Genomic DNA, 19,843 nt, shown 5'->3' with positions numbered 1-19,843 from the left:
GCTTCTGATTGTAACCGTTGGATCAAATTTCAATAACTCTAATGATTTGACTAGGTGGATTATAACAACTGAATCCGGAGAGAATCCATGTCCGTAACGGGACAGAGATGGCTTGCCCATTTACACTATTATGGCTTTGTCCATTTAAACTATTAGGTGCACTCCATTTAAACTATTTGGTGGGGAGTGCAGTGAAGAAGTTACATCGACTCATAAAAGTAAACTTCAAGCGAGCAGTGTAATATCTTGGTGAATAAGACATTATTCTTCGATTTTAAATTTTCATTGTAGATTTTAAATTTTTTATATTTAAAAAGTAAAATACATTATGTAAGGAGTACACAATGAAAATTTTGAAATGTCAATAACAATTTCCTTTTTCAATCTTGTTATAATCCATAATTATTTCAACCATATGATTTTCTTTTTCTTCAAGAACAAAAATAAGAAAATAAGGCAAAGAAGATGTAACGCCAATGTTGCAGTTCAGACCATCGTCAAACATACAGGATAATCAGGTGAGCCAAATAGATAAAACGAGAAAGTCCAAATAATTAACTTGGTTGCTACGAATAATAATATTTAAGGAAAAGATCGTTCTCCCAATATTTAGGATTTATTACCAAAATTTGTGGTGCATGCAATTCCTTCTCAAACAAAATTTATGACCCAACTTAAAACCAATGCAAAACTACCTTTCGGGTTTCATTTATCCATTTTTTTTTTTTTCAACGAGAAAGATCCGGGTTTCATTTATCTTATACGGGTTTCTGGTGGCTCGTTTCCCGCCCATTTATGACCAAACTTAATGCCCTTTAGAAGTTCACAAAAAATGTATTTTCCCTTTCGTTTCTTATTTTATTATAGGGATGTGATATCCACACACCTTATTTTACTTCTCACACACCTTTTTAATTTTTGACCGTCGAATCGGATAAATTGAAGAAGATCAACGGACAGAAATTATCAAGGGGTGTATGAGAAGTAAAATGAGGTGTGTGGATAACACATCCCTTTATTATAATGTTAAAAATTCGTACAAATATTAAAGATGATAGTTTGAATCAGATTCAAGAGGTTCTCAATTCAAGGAGACTTCAACCAAGGTTTTAAAGAATGCTAGGCGTTAGTCAGGTGGTGTGTTGGGGTCTAGCGCCTAGGGGGGGCTTAGATGTACTAGACGGATTTAAGTAAATTTATTATATATCGTATAAATAAGTACCTGTTTTTACTTACAAACATACATAATTGTATTGAGATATATAAATTAAAAAATAAAATGTTATATACATTAAAGTATCATAACATAACAAACATATAATGAGTGTTCATTCAAATAATCAACAAGTTTTTTTTTTTCAATTTTTTGACAAAAATAAAATCCAAAATTAAAGTTATCGATTTTTATTTACGTGAGAGTTGCCACCTAGGCAAGTGTCTAGGCAGGCTAAGCGATCGCTTAAGCGTCCATTAGGCGGAAGCCTAGGGAGGTCTAGACGTCCTTTTTAAATTTTCAAACGCTTTAAAATTAATCAGGACGGTGATTAACCGTCTAATGCTTAGATGAGGATTTTTAGAACAATGACTTCAGCATAACATGAGGAGAGGACTGCCACCGACCCCACATCAAAGCACGGGGCCGGTGACAATTATATCTCTTCTTTTGTCATTCGTCATAACGAGATGAATTTACCAATTACATATGTATGCATTGCGTGACAAATTATAAGATATGTATGCATTTTCTGTTTGTTGTTTAAATGACATATTACAAGAAAATAAAGGAAAAGAGTCGTGTTAGTACCAGTCGCTTGTGATTGTGTGATGCAACGACAACGGTTGATCATGATTGGATCCACGTAGATCAACGTTTGTTGTTCCCCGCTACACGCAACGACGGACACAAACATCTTCCTTGATAAAATTTGTTTCTCTTGTAACGTTGCTGGAGACATTTGGTGGGTAGCAATAGCATTGATTGACTTCAGGAGGCACACCAACTGCAACTATCTGATTAGTTGGATAATTTTAATGCAACACAGCGCCTTTATTTTAAATCGTGGAGATTTTTGGAGTTGGAGCATACCAGTTACGTACCACCATGGAAGCAGTGAGAGAAGTGGAGGAAACTTTGTCTGAGCTGAGGCAAACATTCAAAGGTGGCAGAACCAGAAGCATTGCATGGAGGAAAAAACAACTCAGTTCGCTTCTCGAGCTCGTGAATGACAATGAAGAAAACATTTTCAGAGCACTCGATCAAGATCTTGGCAAGCACCCTGTTGAATCTTATCGGGACGAAGTAAGAATACTTCTTCAAAGTTGTGTTACGATGGCACGGACGTCTATTCTTTAATTGTCGAAATAATAAGATGTCGATATTAATTATTTTTGTCGATAAAATATAGCAACATGTTATTGATGTATTTGAGAAATTAACCAAAAATATAGTTTTTTAGTATGTCGTCGATATTTTATAGCCCAAAAAAAAAAAAAAAAAAAAAAAGGTTTCTGTACAGTAATTTGATAATTCTGTTTTGCTGTTTGATTGTAGATTGGAGTTGTGAAAAAATCAATCAACCATACTTTGAGCAATCTGGAGAAATGGGTTGCTCCTAAAAAGGTAACTCAAATTTAGCTAAAAATTTGAATAAGAAAGTGAGCAGAAGCATGTTCAAACACAAAGATATGAAGCACTGCTGATTTAGGTTTTGTTTTTTCTGTCACCTATGTGAATTTCTGGCATCTGGGAAGGTGGGATTACCATTGCCTATGTTCCCGACGTCTGGGTGGCTGCTGCCCGAACCCCTCGGCGTAGTTCTCGTATTTGCATCTTGGAACTTCCCAATATGTGAGTGCAGTTGCTTTCTCATGTCTGTTTATTTTACGATAACAGTGGCAGTAGTATAAAAAACTGTTCAAATATATATGACTGCACATTTTCTATCCAAGCAGATCTTCTAAACTGCAAGTATTATATCTTCGTTAATCGTTAATTTTTGGCATTTATGTAGCCTTGGCATTGGACCCTATGATCGGAGCAATAGCTGCAGGGAATGCAGTTGTTCTAAAACCTTCAGAGCAAGCGCCCGCGAGCTCTTCCTTTCTTGCCAACACCATCCCTCAATACATGGACAGTAAAGCGGTTAAAATTGCTGAGGGCGGAGCAGAAATCAGTGAACTACTCCTGCAGCAGAAGTGGGACAAGATATTCTTCACTGGTATAGATTTTCAGAATCACCTCAGAATACAGAATTTCATTGACAATGAGCGTACCTCGTTGTAAATATTAATTTGCCTTCCAACATAAATCTTGCAGGTAGTCAGCAGGTCGGGCGTATTGTCATGTCTGCAGCTGCAAAGAATTTGACACCGGTTGCTCTGGAGCTGGGTGGAAAATGCCCGATTATCCTAGATTCCATCTCAAGTCCTTCGGATTTAAAGGTTTTTCGGAGTAACTGCAATTTTAATGGATGTGGAAGAAGTCTTAAACTATACACTTACTCATGTTGCCTTCATCGTGTTGGCCCGCAGGTGGCAATCCAAAGAATTGTAGGAGGGAAATGGGGACCTTGCAATGGACAGGCATGTATCGGAGTTGATTATATGCTCGTTGAGGAAAAGTTTGCTCCCACTGTGGTATGTATAAATCTTTTCTCTACGGTATGTGTAAGGACTAATGGTGTATTGTCTTCGAGATGATTTCATGTACAATTTGTTTGTAATTCAGATTGAATCGCTGAAGAAAACAATCAAGAGGTTTTATAGTGAAAGCCCAAAAGATTCAAAATGCTTAGCCAGAGTCGTAAATAAGCGCCATTTTGAGAGGCTGCGCAATCTCTTCCAAGACCCTCCCGTTGCAGCTTCCATTGTACATGGTGGTTCACTTGATGAAGAAAACCTGTAAGTTCTCAATCCTTTTAGTGGGTCTCCCGCTTGTCGAATCTGGTGAGATAACTCAGAAGTAACTGTTGTTATAGTATCAGTAGAAGTTTATCGATTCTGTTCATCGAGCTTTTCAGGTTCATAGAGCCAACAATCTTGCTAGATCCACCGCTCGATGCTGCAATCATGACCGAAGAAATCTTTGGCCCACTGCTTCCAATTATCACTGTGAGAAATTGATGCAGCCCTTGTGAGATTATTTGACTCTCTAGAAATATTGTTCTGAAGAACTTCCGATTTGATTTGTGCAGGTGAAAAAGATTGAAGAAAGCATAGAGTTCATAAATTCAAGGCCGAAACCTCTAGCCATATATGCCTTCACTAAAGATGCAAACTTCAGAAGAAGGGTTTTGTCCGAGACATCCTCAGGAACCGTGGTTTTCAATGACATCTTGATTCAAGTACTGCATCTTTCTATTCGTGCTTTTCTTTTCCGATTTGATTTTTCAAACAATAGAGGGGGCAAAAGATCTAACGTCATCACAAATATTTCTACGTGCAGTTTGTCTGTGAAGCTCTACCGTTTGGTGGTGTTGGTCAGAGTGGCTTTGGGAGGTACCATGGAAAGTATTCTTTCGATACTTTCAGCCATGAGAAAGCGGTTGTGCAAGCAAACTTCTTCATTGAATTTGGGTCTAGATATCCTCCATGGAATGACTTCAAAAACAATATTATCAGATCCGCCTACAATCTCAATTACCTCAATGTAGTTTTGCTCCTACTGGGACTGAAGAGGTAGAATTAACACCGAGTCATCTAAGAGAACTTCGCATTATATTTTCGGGTTCTGCTAGTAATATGTTATGTATTTCTGATCATATATCTTTACTCGAACTAAGTTTCAATTCAGTCGAACAATCTGTTCTGTTTTCGTAATGAGTGCTTGACAATTTGTATTGCTATGTTTTCGGCAATTTGTAATTTGATATTGAAACTATTTGCTGAGAAGTAGCAGGTAACTGGATTGCAAATTTTTTCAAAGCATAGCAAGACTAAAGCAAAAACACTGAAGAACTTCATAAAATTGAACCAACTTTTGTACAATCCGAAAAGCGCCTCTACGGCCACTTCTACTACAAAATTTCAAAAATGTAAGTAGAGCAGGGAGCAAAATCAAAACCAAAACCTTCCTCTTAAGAATTTCAAAGATCATAAAGTTCTTGATTCTGCAGTTAATTCAGGATTTTATCCCAAGGCTGGAAATTGATCATCCTTCAGTTCGAATGAAGCATCAGGTTTTTTCCCACCTCCCCGCTGAGAGTAGTTTCCAAATCCACCACCCTGCTGCAGATGAGGCCCTTGAAATCTACCATCCCGCTGCCCACGAGGCCCTTCAAGTTTATCACCCTTGTTTGGTCTGCAGAACTCAATGATATTAATAGTCTGCATCTTGATCTTCCTCATGGAAGCACCATCTTTCCTCTTTTTAACTTCTGCAGACTTTTCTTGGCCCACGGGGACAGACATTTTCTCCTTCTTCCCAATAACTTGCATTGACTCAAACTCCTTAACAAGAGCTTCAGTCCTCTCAAAATCCCCATCGACACTTTTCTTCGCAGCCTCCGAATCCTTCTTCTTGGCACCAAGAGCCTTCTCCTCATACTCTTTCAGAGTGTACTCCTTGGTAATCTTTTTATCCTCTTGAACACTTGCAGGAGCAGCAGCCGTGTTTTCGCCTTGGATCCTATCCTTGTTCTTCTTCATCTTTTTCTTAAGACTTCCATTGATATTCGGCTTCTTTTCCTTCTCGTCAGAGCTCTTTCTGCTGACACTTCCATTGGCCCCTATACCTTGCAATTCAGAATTATTCCCCTGCTCCTCACTGCCCTGTTCTTGTTGCTGTTTCTCCTTCTCGTTCTCCTTTTCCAACCCCTCACCATTGTTGTTACCCTGGTTGTTTTCGGTATTGTTGTATCTTCTCCTTTCTTGATGACTATGGTCTCTCCATCTGCCTCGCCCCTGCCTCTGACCTCCAAACCTACCTTGAGCCCTTTGCTGATCATCACCGCCGCCCTGCACCATCTGCTGATCATCAACGCTGTGATTATGATGATTAGGGTTCCGCCGAGCGTGACACTCTTGCCAACACTCACCATCAAAACCATTACCAAGCACATTAGCTTCCTCAACTTCCACATTCTCACTCTGATTACTTCCATGTGGGCCTCCGTTAACTGCTCTGTAATACTGCCTTTTACCACCATAATAACCCCCGTTTCTTCTTCCATAGTTTTGCCTTCCATTATTAACCGTCGCCACTCCACCCTGACTCTGACTTCTCTGTTGATAACCACCGTTACCCTCTCTGAAATACCGCCTCCGACCATTGTCACCGCCGTTTCCCCTACCATAATTTTGGCCTCCATTCTCAACTTTTCCTCCTTCTCCTCCCTGGCTCTGACTCATCTCCTGGTAGCCGCCGTTGCCATCCTTGTAATACCGCCTTCGACCATAATAACCTCCGTTACCCCTTCCATAATTTTGGCCGCCATTCTCAACCTTTCCTTCTTCTCCTCCCTGGCTCTGAGTCCTCTCTTGATAACCGCCATTACCCTCTCTGTGATACCGCCTCCGGCCATAATAACCGCGATTAACCCTCGTGTAATTTTGACCTCCATTGCCTCTGTAATTATTATACTTCTCGGAACCAATACTAGCAGCACTGGATGCAGATTGCGCTTTCTCCGCTGCCTCCTTCTTCTCCTCCTCTTTGTTCTTCCTCTTTTCCTCCTTCACCACCGCAAGAAACGCAATCTCCGCCTTCGCGTCCACGACGCTGATGAAATCGCCGTCATCCAAGATACTGAAAGGGTTGATGTGTTCAACCTCAGCCATGGAATCTAAAGCCAAATTTGGGTAAACAAACCGGGAGAGAGGGAGAGAGGTGGTTTGCTAGGGTTTTTCTGATCTCAGAGAGAGAACAGGCACAAGAAATAGGGGCTCTCAATCTTGGCTGTATTTATTGGCGCAATACTTTGACCTACCAACCCTACTTACTTACCTTGCTTGCGCTGCAAGGCAAAATCAAATCCTACAGTCGTAGATAGATACTTCCCTTTTTTGGAAATTTATCTGTTCTTGCTCTCCGAGTAAATTACTTTTTTTTTTTTTTTTAATTAGCTAGGAAATTAACTGGTTTATAGACTTACCACTTGTTTAAATATACTAATTAACTGGTTTCACTTCACATGTCCACTTTTTTATTTTTTATTAGAATTTCATATGTTATTATTTTGTAATTCGAATGATTTGGATTACGTTGGAATAGAAATATGAAAAACTGTATGAATTTTTTTTATTTTTTTATTTTTTACAAAAATAGAATTTGGTGTTGTAAAGTTCAAAAATCAAATATTTGATCACTTAATGTGTAATTATATTTCTGTTCATTTGTAAGTAAAATATTTTATCATATATGGTACTGATATTTGAAAAACTCATCACTTTCGCCCATAATCTTTCACATCAACCAATTTTATCCTTTACATTTGTCTCCACGCATCATTGCTTAACATTATTTTTGACCAATTATAATAGTAGGGTACAAAGCAAAACATTTAAGATGAAATTAATTAATTTTAAACATGAGGAACGAAAATGACAAGTTCTCCAAACATCATGGATCATTTTCAATAAAATCCTATTGAAATTTATCGATATAATCATCGACCAATAGTTTATATTTTAAGTTAAACTGTAGTGACCCCACTCATTTGTAGAGATTTTTTTCGAATCCCAACAGCTCAAATCCTTGTTTTTTCGTCTTCTTAAAAGTCTAAGTTGGTGTGGTGACTTCGTATGAGCTGGTTATCGGTAAAAGCGTAGGTGTCCTCGACGACGTACTCCAGCTCGTTGTTCTGAAACTACATCATTTTCTATTGCGGAGAAACTCACAGATTTATTGAAATCCGCATCGAGCATTCAATCAAAACCGACAGTGAAATAAGTAGCAAAGGAATTACCTAAAAACGGGAGAGGAATTCAGCTGGGTGAGTGAGATCCAGATGGATGAAATCAAGAGAGTATCCTATCCCAAAAATAACGACTTGCATTTCAAACAAATACAATTTTATAATTGTATTATTAATTCGGATGTCGTAAGTCAATCATCTTCTAAGAGCATCTTCAGTGGAGTCTCTAAAGAAGGACAATCATCATATAAAATGGGTATAAAACAAATATAGAGACAAAATGAATCTCTAATGGATCAAAAAGTGAGTTCCTAAAGTATAGGGACTCACCGGATACATAGTGTATGTCCTTATATATAGGGACTGCATAAGGACAACCTTGAGTGGAAAACGAGGCCCACAATCTTGATTGTAGCTTTTAATGCTTTTAGTTCATTAAAAAATGGTTAACATGAACAAAAAAAATGTGCACCTTGAGTGGAAAACGGTACCCACAATCTTGATTGAAGATTTTTCTTTCAATACTTTTAATTAATTAAAAAAAGGTTAACATGAGCAAAAAATGTGCACCTAAATAAATTATCACATAAAACCATAAAAACTTCAAATTTAGAGATTCTATTATAAAGACTAGACCTAAAAATTTCTTACACTACCTGTTAACACGACAAGAAAATAATAGGTTTCAGGTTAACACGATAACTAATCGGGTCACACGATAATTACCCATTAATAAAAGGTCCTTAACATGTTTACACGAGAATGACACGCGAGTAACCTGTTTCGACACAATAAGAAAAAAGTTATTTTGATGATTTTAGTTTTTTAAACTACTAAAAAAAAACTTACTATAAAATACAATAGATATAATGAATATGTATATTGTTTATTAATTATTATTCTATATAAATTTTAAAATTTAAGTTTTATTTATTTATTTATTTTTATAGTATATTATAGGCAAAGATTGAGATTAAAAATCATAAACACATTAAAAATAAAAATATCAAGTAACTTAAAAATACTAAACACATTAAAAAAATTATAATAATTAATTTACATGTGCGAAAAATATGAAAAAAATATGCAAACACTCATAGTTGCATCCTCTACGATTTGAGGATGGGTATATGATCGTTTGAATTTTTAAAACCATACAAACTCTCATGAATAGTATTTTTAAGGGAGTTCAAAATAAACAAAATTCATAATCATTAATGTATAAGTCTGAAAGATGTGAAAGCATAATAAACGTTCATAATTGCATCCTTAACACTTAGACAATGGTTACATGGTCGTTTAGATTTTTAAAACCCTCAAAATCTCATGAACAGTGTTTTTTATTTGAGTGCAAAATTAATAATAATTATTGTAGAAGTGTGAAAAATGTAATCACTCGTAATGAAAAACTTTACAACTTTCATGAAGAGGTCAACTCCGAAATTTAGTATGTATATACTAATTTAGTATTACGTTTTACATTTTTTTGGGTCAAATTATGTTTTTCATTTTTATTAATTTAAAATATATTTTTCTTAACGGGTAATGGGTAACGAGTAACGAGTCGGGTCATAAGATCCGTTTACTTTAACGGATATTACACGAAACGACCCATTAAGGTATCAGGTATGACACGAAAACAACACAAACAAGAGAAACACGACACGAATGCTGTATCTAATAAGGACTTTGCCATTGGAGGCCAAGGGCAGAGGCAATATATGCCTGGCATAGGCCTAGGCCTACTCTCACTCTTTAAGCCCCTCTAAATATTTAGTATTATATATTTATTTTTTTTTTATAAACTTAGTATTATACACCTTTTAGTTTACACAAAACTTTTAAATTCTATTCACCAATAATTAAAACAAGAGGGAGGTCTTTTTTTCTTTTCACCCAACAACACTCATCCTAAAACTAAATCTAACTCTTATTTTGTATACAAGTCAATAACTCTTAAAATTAAAATCTAAAATTTACTTTAGTTTTATCAAAAAATATTCTTTTATATCGTCAACCTAAAGAATAATAAACTTTGAGCTTTTCCTCCTTCCCTTGTTGAATTTCATGTATTTTGCCCTCCATATTTTCAACCCAAAACAATGTTAAGGTTTGTAAATCTTTGTGTTCTCTTTAACTTTTTACTAATAATATGGTCTAAAAACATGATCCCCTAGCATTTTTCATTGACTTGATATTAGAAGGTTAATTTCTTTTAATCCTCTTTAATCTTGATTAACTACTCTCTATATTGATTTGATATTGGAAGATTAATTTTAACATGAAAAAAGTATTTAGCGCCTCAAAAAAATTAAATTAGATTACAACTCCAAGCATGTATTATACCCCTTTGTAAACATTATCTTTTTTTAACATTAAGTGAGGTTCCTCCTTATGTAAAATCCTGACTCCGCTACTAATGAAGGCAATATTCTTTTAAAAACACAAATATTCCTTTTTAAGTTCTTAAATTACTCCTCAAAAGTCATGGTTCCATTGGAGATGCTACGTGTCCCTATCTCAACCATCAAATACAGTCAACCTAAAAAAAAGTTGACGAGATTTGGATTATTTCCACAAAAAGGTCGTTTTAGGGGATAGGCTGGTTAGGAAACAAGGAGCCGTGTATGGACGCAGCCGCAAATCGTCATTGTCTGCGGGAGCTTCTACCGTATACCTCAGCGCTAGCCAATCAGAACGCGGCAAAACCAGAGAATGCCCCGACCCCCACGGTCTTGGCCATGAGAGGAGGAGCTATAAGCATCCGAATCACCACCAGAATCAACCCCCAACGACCTCGGCCACGGCTACCCTTCTGCGCGCGCACCACCATCCACAACAACTCCATGGCCGACCGCGACGGCGATGCAGCGGCAGAAGCAGCAGCAACGAAGACTCGAGTCCCTCAACCGATTGAAGCAGCAAAGCCGAAAGAGGGAGAAGGAAAGTCAGCGGAGAAATCACCTCCGCCTCCGCCGCCAGAGAAGCCGGAACCGGGTGATTGCTGCGGCAGCGGATGCGTCCGGTGCGTGTGGGATGTGTATTACGACGAGCTCGACGAATACAACAAGCTGTACAAATGTGATTCCAACTCCAAATCTTCATAGCTTGAATTCGAATTGATGTTGTAGATCTTAAGATTTTTGTATCCAGATTGAACATTCACAATTTAAACAGAATTTCTTTTTGAATTTTGGTATTTTTCTGCCTGAATTTCTCGATGAAAAATTAAATTTAGAAGAAAAACAAATAAAAATTAGGGGAATTTGATAAACGGACCCGTCAATTAATGGGCCCGGCCCACGGATTCTGATATGACGCGAAATGATAAAATGTTGGGAATGTCGTTACAGCGGGATCGCGGTGTCGTGGAGGGAAGATGCGTAGGTCAGAGTTAATGGGCGGTGCTGTGATCGCGGCGGTGGCGGCGGCTCTGCTACTGTTTGGAAACGCCGTCGTTGTGGAGGCTTCAGCTTCGTCTTCGGCGGCGTTCGTGCAGAACGCCATCTACTCCAACAAGATTGCCATCTTCTCCAAATCCTATTGCCCGTACGTCATCTCCCTCAAACCTTGAAATTCGTAGAGCAATCAAATTGTAATTTCAGAATTTGAGAAATATTTATTTGCATCAACATTTGTTTTATTTATATCCAGGATCATAACATCTTCAGATATGTCACTAAGATGTTCATTTCTGTGCTAGTAGTGGGTTCATTGCTTTCTGAATTCTGTTCAGCTATCTGTTATATTTTGTTTCTGTTTTAGTAATGGTTTATGATTTCGGCGTAAATATTGCGAAAGAACTCTGTCCATGCCCCTGTGTGTGTTCATTTAAGTGATTCTGGAATGAGGATTCTGGCATTGTGTGTTGTTTTGTGGCCAGGTATTGCTTGCGTGCCAAGCGCATGTTTGCCGAATTACATGAGCATCCGTTTGTTGTCGAACTTGATCTTCGAGGTATGAAATGGTTACGTCTTTTTGTTAATCTTTGATGAGCTGGATATGTATAATGCAAGAAGGGTTTGAATTTGACTCTGAAAAGATATGTGTTTAGATGATGGAGCTCAAATTCAGAGTGTTCTTCTAGATGTGGTAGGCCGAACCACTGTGCCGCAGATTTTTGTGAATGGAAAGCACATTGGTGGCTCTGATGGTGAGCTCCCAGCTGTGTTTGTCCTTGTTTTAATGCTTTTCATCTGGCATTGTTTCCTTCTATCTGCTTTTTTAATTTGTGACTTTTACAATTCAGACCTCAAAGCGGCAGTTCTGAGTGGCCAGCTTCAGAAGCTTCTTAGTATAAGTTGAGGAGATATGTTAGATTAAGAAACACAAGCGCAGATATGAAGCTGCATATGGGGATTAAAGAGTTAGTTCTCTGACTTTGATGTAGCTAAAATGATTTTTCTGTCTGCAAATAATAATTGATGTAATGTTGAATTAGCACAACCTCATCAATTTTCCACAACATTTGAGAAATCATATGTATTTGATAACTAGCAATCTCGGTTTTTCTATTTTTCATACCCTAAGATTTTATGCTATCCAAATTGAAGCAATGAATTCAACAACTGTTTCTTTTGTTGATGACACTGATACAGAAATGATAATGCCTTCATTTTCTGGGTGAATGTAATGTATATGCGTCTTGCATATGAGTTTTCAATCATTACATGTATCTCACAGGTTTACATGCATTTAACAACATGAACAAATACATACAATCTTGTTCAGTCATGTAGCAAAACTAGGTTGCATCCGAAATGACCATGATGCTAAAAATTGGTTAGTACATCACTGGTTCCGGAGTACAAACAGTTTGAGAGCACGGTATATGAGCTGAATGCTGTGTTTCTGTGTATGTTAAGAAGACTCTCTATCTGCATATGTGGTTGGCCGCCAGTTGCCTTTCTGTGCGCTGAGCATTCCTTCTTGGTTTTTGGAGACGGTTAGACTAACCTCCCAATGCAGGGACTTCAACAAGTTCTCAACCTCCCCAATTGTGCTCGACTCATCCCGGACTATAAACTTACCTCCTGGTCTGACAATCCGATCAACCTCTGCCAGTACCGGAGCGAGTTTGCATCTGGGAAGCGAAAACAGGTACATCGGCTTTACCATGACTTAGGGATCATAAAAATGAATAGCAACATAGATTTAAGTTGTACCTCTTTTTAAGCTTTGAAAAGAGATGATCTGCATGAAGTAGGTCATAGCTTCTGGGGTAAGTGCTAAAGGATTCACACCAGTCATGGTAAATTCCGAAAAGACCCCGTTCATAGATTATGGGGAGTGTATCCGGTGAATCTATATTCACCACATTCATGACCCACACTTTAAGGTCCTTCAGAGCTGCAGCAAACCTGCACTCATGAGCACAACGTAGTTGAGATTACCACTTAGAATTACGTAAACCTAATCGAAAATCATCGATCAATGAGTAGTACCCTCCATAAACAGCTCTCATGTCCATACAATTTCTGACGTTCGACCAGTTGATACCCAAACTCTTCATGTAAGTGTTACTGATAACACGTTTCCAGTGCTCATAATCTGTTGAAAAATCTTGGGGTGCTGGCTTCCCATAGATGCCCATCTGGGAGCTGTTTAACCAGTAAGGCGGAGTCTGCAGGCGACTAGGCCATTTCTCAGGCCATTTAGTCCCTCTCTCCAATTTGTCTGTGGGTGCCCGGTGCATGCACGCCTGCAGAGGTACGTACCTGTAGAGAATTATGTATATATAGCCCGGGTCATGATAAACTTAGACCGTGAAATTAGGTCATCAACGGAAACTTAGTTACCAGGCAGCATTAGGGTCATCGTCGTTTTTGCACATAGGAGGCTGCTTTTGCTTTCTTTGGTCATAGCATTGGTTTGAGGTTGGTTTCCGGTAGATGGCGGCCCCAACTGAATTTACCTTGTCCTTCCTGATGGCTACAACCTCCCAACACATGGAGGCCGTAAGTGCCGACATTTCTACAAAATTGAAACAACCTCTATATCAAACAGTTTGATGTTTGTTGTTATCAGACTGTCAATCTAACATAAAAAGAGAACAAACATTCCTTGTTAAACTATACTCGTTCGTAACAAATTTGGTACCCTACCCTTCCATATTTCGATATCCTCTTGTTCCTTCCTGTAAACAGGAGTGGCTGACCACACAAAGTAACCCCCAGGCCGCAGAACCCGATTCAATTCCAAAAGAAGCATACCACCTGCAGTGTCATAACAAAGTAACCATAACAGTGTGTAAATTATAAACGTGTGTGGCCTGTTAGACAAATGTTTATATTGTCAGACTTGTGAGCCTAAACCGCACATTCTGACGTACCTTCTATGTGCCAAGGGACTCTGCATCGCGCACAATGCACGACATCGAAGACCCTGCTGGGGAAGGGCAGCCTTTGAGAACCCATGACTGCAGAGATCGCAGGTATGCCTCTCTCAAGGGCAAACTGGACTTGAGCTTCGTGTTCATCTTTGGGTGCAAACGACATCGTTAGAACGTCTCTCTCGAAGAGATATCCGCCAAAGCTTGCAACCCCACAACCAACGTCCAATATAACTCTAGTGTGCCTTCCCCATGCGATCTTCGGGACTGCCTGCATGCAACTTAATAACATTATAAGACTGATGTGCGCATTATGATAATGGCATACAATGATGGAATTAGAAATTTATATTAGATGTGAAATCAATGGTGAAGGGGTACTTACGTTTTGAACGAAATCAATGTACACGAGGGCGCCATGTATGAACTGGGTCCCGCCACCAGGAAACGTCAAAAACTCACCGGAAACCTTCACCCAGTTCTGGTGGCCCTTCACCTCCGCCAGCAACGTGTGCGGCACATTATGATACCATATCTGCCAGACCACAATTAAAGAGTTACACCCCCACAAATCCAACCGTTTAAATAATTCAATCACACACGATCCCACAAATCATACATATTTCGCACCTTGTCTCTGCTTTTCGGCCACGCGATGGACTTTTGGTACCCCTCCGGAAGCGGGACCAGGCACGTGGGCCCGTCCTGGGGACAGTGCCGCTCGCGGTGCTGGAAGTGTTTGGTCGAACGCAGTTTTTTCAGAGCCTTCTCGTTGTCCAAACACGGTATATAATCTGGACCCGCCGTGACGTTGCAGAGCTGCCACGTGTAGCCGTAGATGCCGTCCTGACCGGCCGATTCGTCCTTGCGCCTCTCCTTCTCGTTCTCCGACTGCGCCGCCTGCGTCGACCACGACTTCTTCGACTCCTTCGACTCCTTCCGAACCGTGTTGTCCCCGCTCAGTAACGAATCGCCCGAGTTGGACTCGGTTGCCGGAACCTTGCTTTGATTGGCTGCATTGGCGCCGCCGTCCTTCTTGTTCTTCTGATCGGAGTCGGAGTCCCGCTGGGTTTTTTCTGGATTCTGTTTGTTCTGATCTGTAGGTGTTTCCGAAAAGTTCTGATAGGTAGATTCCTTGCTTTGTACTTGCAAGTTCGCAGCTGCATGGCTCGTCTCGTCCGAGAACTGCAACTCTCCGCTTTTGGGCGCGTTGGATTCCGAATTCTCCTGCTGCTGCTGATAGTTTTGGGATTCTTGCGATGAATTCCCCTGCTTCCCACTGCTTAGAAATTCTTGTTCGTGCTGCTGCTGGTGATCCGACGATACTGCATTTTGCTTTTGATCTGCATTATCCGATTTCTTATCGCTCTGAGAATCTTGAGAATTGCCTTCCCCGCTTTCGGAATTATGATTGTTGTCCTTGTTACTTGTGCCTTGCTGCTCTTGTGAATTGCTATCTGAACTGTTCTTTTGACCGTCGCTTGTGATTATGTGATCGCCGTTCTTTTCGGATTGATCGACGGCACCCTTCTGGATTTTTTTATCAGATTGATTGACAGAATCCTTCTGAGTGCCCTGTTCATCGTGGTCAGCTTGTTGTTGGTTGTGTTCCGCCACCGAGCCGCTCTGATCCTCAGCCAACTGGGTCTGGCTGATTTCTTTCTCCTTCTTATCTTGCAGCTCTTCGCTAGTATCTTGTTTATTATCACCGCCTCCGCCGTTGCCACTACTACGTTGTTCTTGGTCGGATGAAGTGGTACTACTACCGCTACCCTTTGTTGAATTGCTCAGCAGATCATCGGATTTGATGGCATCGTCGGGGAGATCGCCCGGGTTGTCTTCAAACGCCTTCGGTTTTTCATTATTATTATTGTTGTCGTTGTTGTCGTAACTGTTTGTGCTTTTGCTGATCACTAGGTCCGAGGCAGCATCGTCTGAGGAGGAGATCGTGGCAGTTCGAGCACTTGTGGAGGTTTGTGGGACTCCTGAGTTAGAGTAGTTAAGCATCCACACAGCCAAAACGCACACTGCTATGAACACCATAATCGTCACAGTCGAAGCGTAAGAATTCGACGAAGATGACCGCTTGTTGCTGCGCGACCTTAAACCTGGCGCCATTGTTCTCTCTGTGTCTTTGCGATTGGGAGAGAGAGATCATCTGAGTTATGTTTTTGTGGAAAAGAGGATGTAATGAGCGTGGAAATGTGATTTAATTGTCTGAGGGGATCTGTGTTTGTGGAGGAAGATGAAGTGGGAGAGACAATGACGCATTCCAAGTTAGAATGTCTCAAGATCCAAAGGAGTCGGACAAGGGAATTTGTTATGCAACCAAATATTTGGTTTTTCCATGCAAACCATTTGCAAATATTGCATGCAACGTAGAGGGGTAGGGAAAGATGGGCCTTTGGCGGCCTCTTAGGGCACCTTAAAGGGCCCAAGTTTGATTTTAGGAGAGGAAGATAGTGAAAGTCGTGGGTTTTGTCCATCTAGTATGTGCCCACAATAGGATCATGACATCTCAAAACTTGAGTTTGTTTTTCAGAGATTGATTAAAACCCAAACCCCAAAACGGGGATGTATAAGATTGTATTGAATTGGATACCGCATTGAATTTAATATAAGTTGAATGAAGAAATGAATGTCAATTTTCAAATTTTGTTCAGGTAAAAAGTTGACATTGATTTTAGCCTTTAACATATATTGATCTAGTGAGTTATTTACGAAGTTGAACAAAGTTCTAAAGTATTCCATCATTGTAGTTTTTTTTTTTTTTTTTTTTTTTTGTTGAACGAACGATATCATCTACACTATAGGGAATGAGGTGACCTTAGCCTTACAATGGGCTAGCAATAATTTGGTTCAAAATCGCCTTTTTGAAAATTGAACATAAAACTTCTCACTTACAAATAAAGAGAAATATTACTAGACCGTAGTACTAAATGGCTCAATCATTGTAGTTTCTAAGCCTCAAATCTCCACAATAGCAAATTTGTATGTTGACACCTATAGGGCTCATTTAGTATTTAGGATTTGATTTCATTCATAACTAATTAAATTCAAGATATATTAAAGATAGAGTTGTATGATTTTTTTTTTTTCTTTTTCTTTTTTGCATTTGAGAGGATTAGAAGGGGATTAGACCTTAAGGAAACTTATCTTTTTCAAATCCTGCGATTTTTGCAGCGATGGGAAGGGATGAGTTTTCCTAATGAGTGGTTCATTTTCTACTTTCAAGTTGGACGCAAATTGTATCTTTTTTATATGCTTGAAAATAAAATTTAAATTGTAAACAACTTAAAATAGTTTTTTGCTTATAGTTATTAGTTTTCATTTTGTGTGACATTCTTAGTGTATTTCTTCCACATTTTTCGGCGTATTCTCTCTATCTCTAATAGAAAAATGAAAACGTACTAAAAACTAAAAACTAAATGATTATCAAATGGGTCCATAAAAGTTGCTAAGTTGAGTTTTTTCTTGGGTTGCCCTAAAAGATTTAACAATGTTTTTGCGGTCGAACTGCAGCTAGAAATGAAAACATTTATTCAGACGACGACTGCATTGTAACCATGCGTGCTTGCTCGTATAAAGTAATGAAGTACTTTCTCCTTCTCAGATGAGGAGTTGGAAGAGGAGGAAGGGCAGGCTCGTCCTTGACAAGGATGTCTATGTAGTCTCGTGATATTCTTCATCAGGGTAAAAGAGTTTATCAGACCGAGAAACAGACAGGTAATTACCATTCCTTGCCGTCCATTAATATTAAAGTCAATTTATAAACTGAAAGGAACCCTAGCTAGCTATATATCTATATATATATATATATATATAAGAAAAGCGCCAGATTTCAATCCATAAGCTACAAAGGCTTTGAATTTGATCACTAATTACATACATGCAACCCAGGTGACAGCACCGCCCTTCCCAAGGGACCTCACCTAAGCTATACCTAGTATAATCATCATCATCTCTCATTGGCCATTTAATACGTTAGACTTCAGTAATATTTTCGCTCAGTATATATTAATAGTTTAATAACATATCACACCACGTGTAATATGATAGAAGTGTTGGTTGGAGAGGAATCCGAATTCTCGCAAGATCCTCTTTGTTGTGAGGATTCTGAAAATCTGTAAATCGTATTAATTCATTGTATATTATGTGATTAGAAATTATTTTAAATATTTTTATTTAAAATTAAATACAAACAATACTTTAAAAAAACTGATCGCATGCTATACATAAACAAACACAATTCACAAATTTCTATGATCTTCATCAAAAGGATCCGAAGAAGATCCTGTTGGGTTGGAGAGGCTCCACACACACACACGCATACATACCTAGTTTTATTATAAACGGCATCCCATTGATAAGCTTATATTTATATATATTTTATATCAAATTCACTTGTTTTTTCTTAGTTAGTTCCTTATATTTTTGAGTAATTTACTTTGTTTTTGTGTTTTGTAAGATTTGTCAAGTAAAGAAAAGAAAAATAACACAACTGGAATTTTAAGTAATAAATTCGTCAAAACTGCATGTGCAGGTCAGCTGACTTTAGAAGCAAGTTGCGGACAGCTCAGAATGAATTAGAGAATGGAGCCTTATATGCTTGGAAAGCTACGGATGTCTATTTTCTGGAGCATTTCGCGGATTATTAATATCATTTTTCTAGAAAAAGTTATGGTCATTCTAACACTGAAAGGTTCCCAAAAGGCTGAGCAGTTTGTAACTGACAATAAAGCATTGAAAGCAATAAATCCCATAAAACTAACAGCCAAAACTGATGCAGCCAAAAACAAGTCAGCTAACACCTATTCAAATATTAGAGGAAATGAAAAATTAAGTGAGAGTAATGGGCATAAAGGCTGCCCAAAGAGTTACAATTGTTTTAGCATTTCCTCTCACTTATTGTCATTACTAAATGCCTGTTAGTGGGGTGAGTTATCGAGAAAAAACTGTGGCAGCAGAAAAGAAGAAAATGGCTACAGGTTGCAGCACCAAAGAGGGAAAAAAAGTGAAAAAAATATAGAAAAAAAGGAAGGAAAGCAAGGAAAAAAGGTAAGGCTGCTGCGTTGGGGAATGAAGGAAAGGAAGGAGGAAATCTTGGCATTCTCTTCTCTCGGTTTTATCTTCTCAAACTCATGTCTTTCTTTTGGTTTAATTTGAGAATTATGTGTAACTAATTTTTAGTAGTTAGGGACTGTTTTGAAACCCCTAATATGATTGCAAGTTTGTTATGACATTTCGTTTGAATTACTTTTACGAATGGATGAAAAATTGGTTCACTACTTGTCTCATTGATGAATTCTTTATGTGTTTTCTATGGATGCATACTTAGTAAGCATATCTAAGATTCTAATGCTATGAATATGTGTGTGTCTGCCCTTGTCGAATGAGGACTACATATGTTCTAGAGTAGTACTTGTTAATTGTGATTAACATGTGAACCAATTTCTAGGATTAGTAAGACAACGCTAGTACTTACGATGCCTTGTGATAACTCAAACTCTTTTCGTTCTTAATGATTTCTACTTGTTAAATCTATGAACACACCATTTGAGATTGCATGTTAGGAACTAAGTTAAGTTGAAAACACCATTCTCTTAACATACTACATAAGAAAGAGTAATAGGTTGAGTTCTAACATTGAGCCAACTTG

The 19,843-nt window shown here is 38.5% G+C and overlaps 4 protein-coding genes across 5 annotated transcripts; 2 read left to right on the top strand and 2 right to left on the bottom strand.

The window, feature by feature from the left end:
- Positions 1 to 2,047: 2,047 nt before the first annotated feature.
- On the top strand, positions 2,048 to 4,890 carry LOC137746507 (aldehyde dehydrogenase family 3 member F1-like). Its single transcript, XM_088686858.1, has 10 exons — positions 2,048 to 2,299; positions 2,552 to 2,620; positions 2,752 to 2,848; positions 3,012 to 3,218; positions 3,317 to 3,441; positions 3,532 to 3,636; positions 3,728 to 3,900; positions 4,020 to 4,110; positions 4,194 to 4,343; positions 4,445 to 4,890. Exons 1-10 carry the CDS (start codon positions 2,102 to 2,104, stop codon positions 4,679 to 4,681), a joined length of 1,452 nt encoding a protein of 483 aa, XP_088542984.1. The 5' UTR covers positions 2,048 to 2,101; the 3' UTR covers positions 4,682 to 4,890.
- A 45-nt stretch (positions 4,891 to 4,935) lies between these two features.
- On the bottom strand, positions 4,936 to 6,889 carry LOC148698725 (uncharacterized). Its single transcript, XM_088686854.1, has one exon. It carries the CDS (start codon positions 6,775 to 6,777, stop codon positions 5,128 to 5,130), a length of 1,650 nt encoding a protein of 549 aa, XP_088542980.1. The 5' UTR covers positions 6,778 to 6,889; the 3' UTR covers positions 4,936 to 5,127.
- Positions 6,890 to 10,445: 3,556 nt separating this feature from the next.
- LOC137747320 (uncharacterized) lies at positions 10,446 to 12,481 on the top strand. 2 transcript variants are annotated; one of them, XM_088686848.1, is made up of 5 exons: positions 10,446 to 10,934; positions 11,207 to 11,402; positions 11,737 to 11,810; positions 11,896 to 12,006; positions 12,103 to 12,481. In XM_088686848.1, exons 1-5 carry the CDS (start codon positions 10,481 to 10,483, stop codon positions 12,156 to 12,158), a joined length of 891 nt encoding a protein of 296 aa, XP_088542974.1. In that variant the 5' UTR covers positions 10,446 to 10,480; the 3' UTR covers positions 12,159 to 12,481. The 2 variants fall into 2 exon arrangements, with proteins under 2 accessions (XP_088542974.1, XP_068343514.2); XM_068487413.2 differs by having other exon boundaries at positions 10,447 to 10,934; positions 11,908 to 12,006.
- LOC137747319 (putative methyltransferase PMT24) lies at positions 12,447 to 16,805 on the bottom strand. The gene is made up of 8 exons (XM_068487411.2): positions 14,815 to 16,805; positions 14,570 to 14,719; positions 14,185 to 14,455; positions 13,958 to 14,068; positions 13,652 to 13,826; positions 13,298 to 13,570; positions 13,019 to 13,213; positions 12,447 to 12,936 (listed from the first exon to the last, which is right to left on the bottom strand). The coding sequence occupies exons 1-8, from the start codon at positions 16,300 to 16,302 to the stop codon at positions 12,714 to 12,716; spliced, it is 2,886 nt and encodes a 961-aa protein (XP_068343512.2). The 5' UTR covers positions 16,303 to 16,805; the 3' UTR covers positions 12,447 to 12,713.
- Between the last annotated feature and the right edge of the window lie 3,038 nt (positions 16,806 to 19,843).

Source organism: Pyrus communis, chromosome 2, assembly GCF_041283825.1.
Source record: "Pyrus communis isolate YQ-2024b chromosome 2, ASM4128382v1, whole genome shotgun sequence".
Classification (NCBI taxonomy): domain Eukaryota; kingdom Viridiplantae; phylum Streptophyta; class Magnoliopsida; order Rosales; family Rosaceae; genus Pyrus; species Pyrus communis.
Note: the sequence above shows the minus strand (reverse complement) of the source record. Positions and strands in the feature narration are given on the sequence as shown.